The sequence below is a fragment of the Gregarina niphandrodes genome (assembly GCF_000223845.1).
Source record: "Gregarina niphandrodes unplaced genomic scaffold scaffold00053, whole genome shotgun sequence".
NCBI lineage: Eukaryota > Apicomplexa > Conoidasida > Eugregarinorida > Gregarinidae > Gregarina > Gregarina niphandrodes.
Window position 1 is genome coordinate 67,906 of NW_011645820.1, and position 808 is coordinate 68,713.

Genomic DNA, 808 nt, shown 5'->3' on the forward strand with positions numbered 1-808 from the left:
GTAGTTCATCTCCATAAACGAGCCCGTGCTCTCCAGTGAGGGATGACACTCTAGTAGGGGCCCGTGACGGACGGGCTGCCAGGTTCGTCAGCCATGCCCCCTTCCCCAATTTGCCTCAGTCCAATAACATTTTGACATTGCCATATCGTGCTCGAAGAAGAGCACACGTGAATACCTTACGGTTGATCGATTGTGCAACCGACGACTCCGAAGTGGGCCCGCTGTCCCCACAACGAGGCCAGTCACCACTTCCAGACGAACCTCCGGGAACTTCGTTACAGGTATGAACATCGTCGCACAACGAGGCCATTCCCCGGTTGATGGTGAATCCGAGTTGTATGGAGCTCGACTGGGAGTGAGGCTCGACTGGGATTTAGGTACGATGAAGCAAGACTGGAGCCAAGACTAAATGTTTGTGGGGACGATAACTCAGGCAGGTAAGCACGGACATCGTAGAAGGGTATTCCGTTTTACTTTTAACGTGTTTGCACCTCGGACACACCTCGAAAATCCGGGCTAATTTTAATCTCACCACAACTAGCAAACACGGTAACCCATCCGCCACTCCTACGGGACCCATCCCCTTTCGTTTCATCCCTTACGAGTGCGGTCCTGCCACTGTGTTCTATTTTAGGCAATGTCGAGCGGATCGGAAATGATGAGGATGGCGGAGAAGCTGAAGAAGCTGGAAGAGGTGGTGAAGAAGATGGAAGAGGAAAAGGAGAAGATGAAAGAGGAGAAGGAGGTGGAGAAGCGTAGAAGGGTAGAGGAGGTGGAGATGGAGAAGCGTAGAAGGGTAGAGGAGGTG

At 52.4% G+C, this 808-nt stretch overlaps 1 protein-coding gene across 1 annotated transcript; it reads left to right on the top strand.

Moving 5' to 3' along the window:
* Positions 1 to 637: 637 nt before the first annotated feature.
* On the top strand, positions 638 to 808 carry GNI_165790 (hypothetical protein; the record flags this gene model as incomplete). The annotated part of the gene is made up of 1 exon (XM_011134892.1): positions 638 to 808. A coding segment is annotated over one exon (171 nt), but the record flags the coding sequence as incomplete, so codon positions are not given.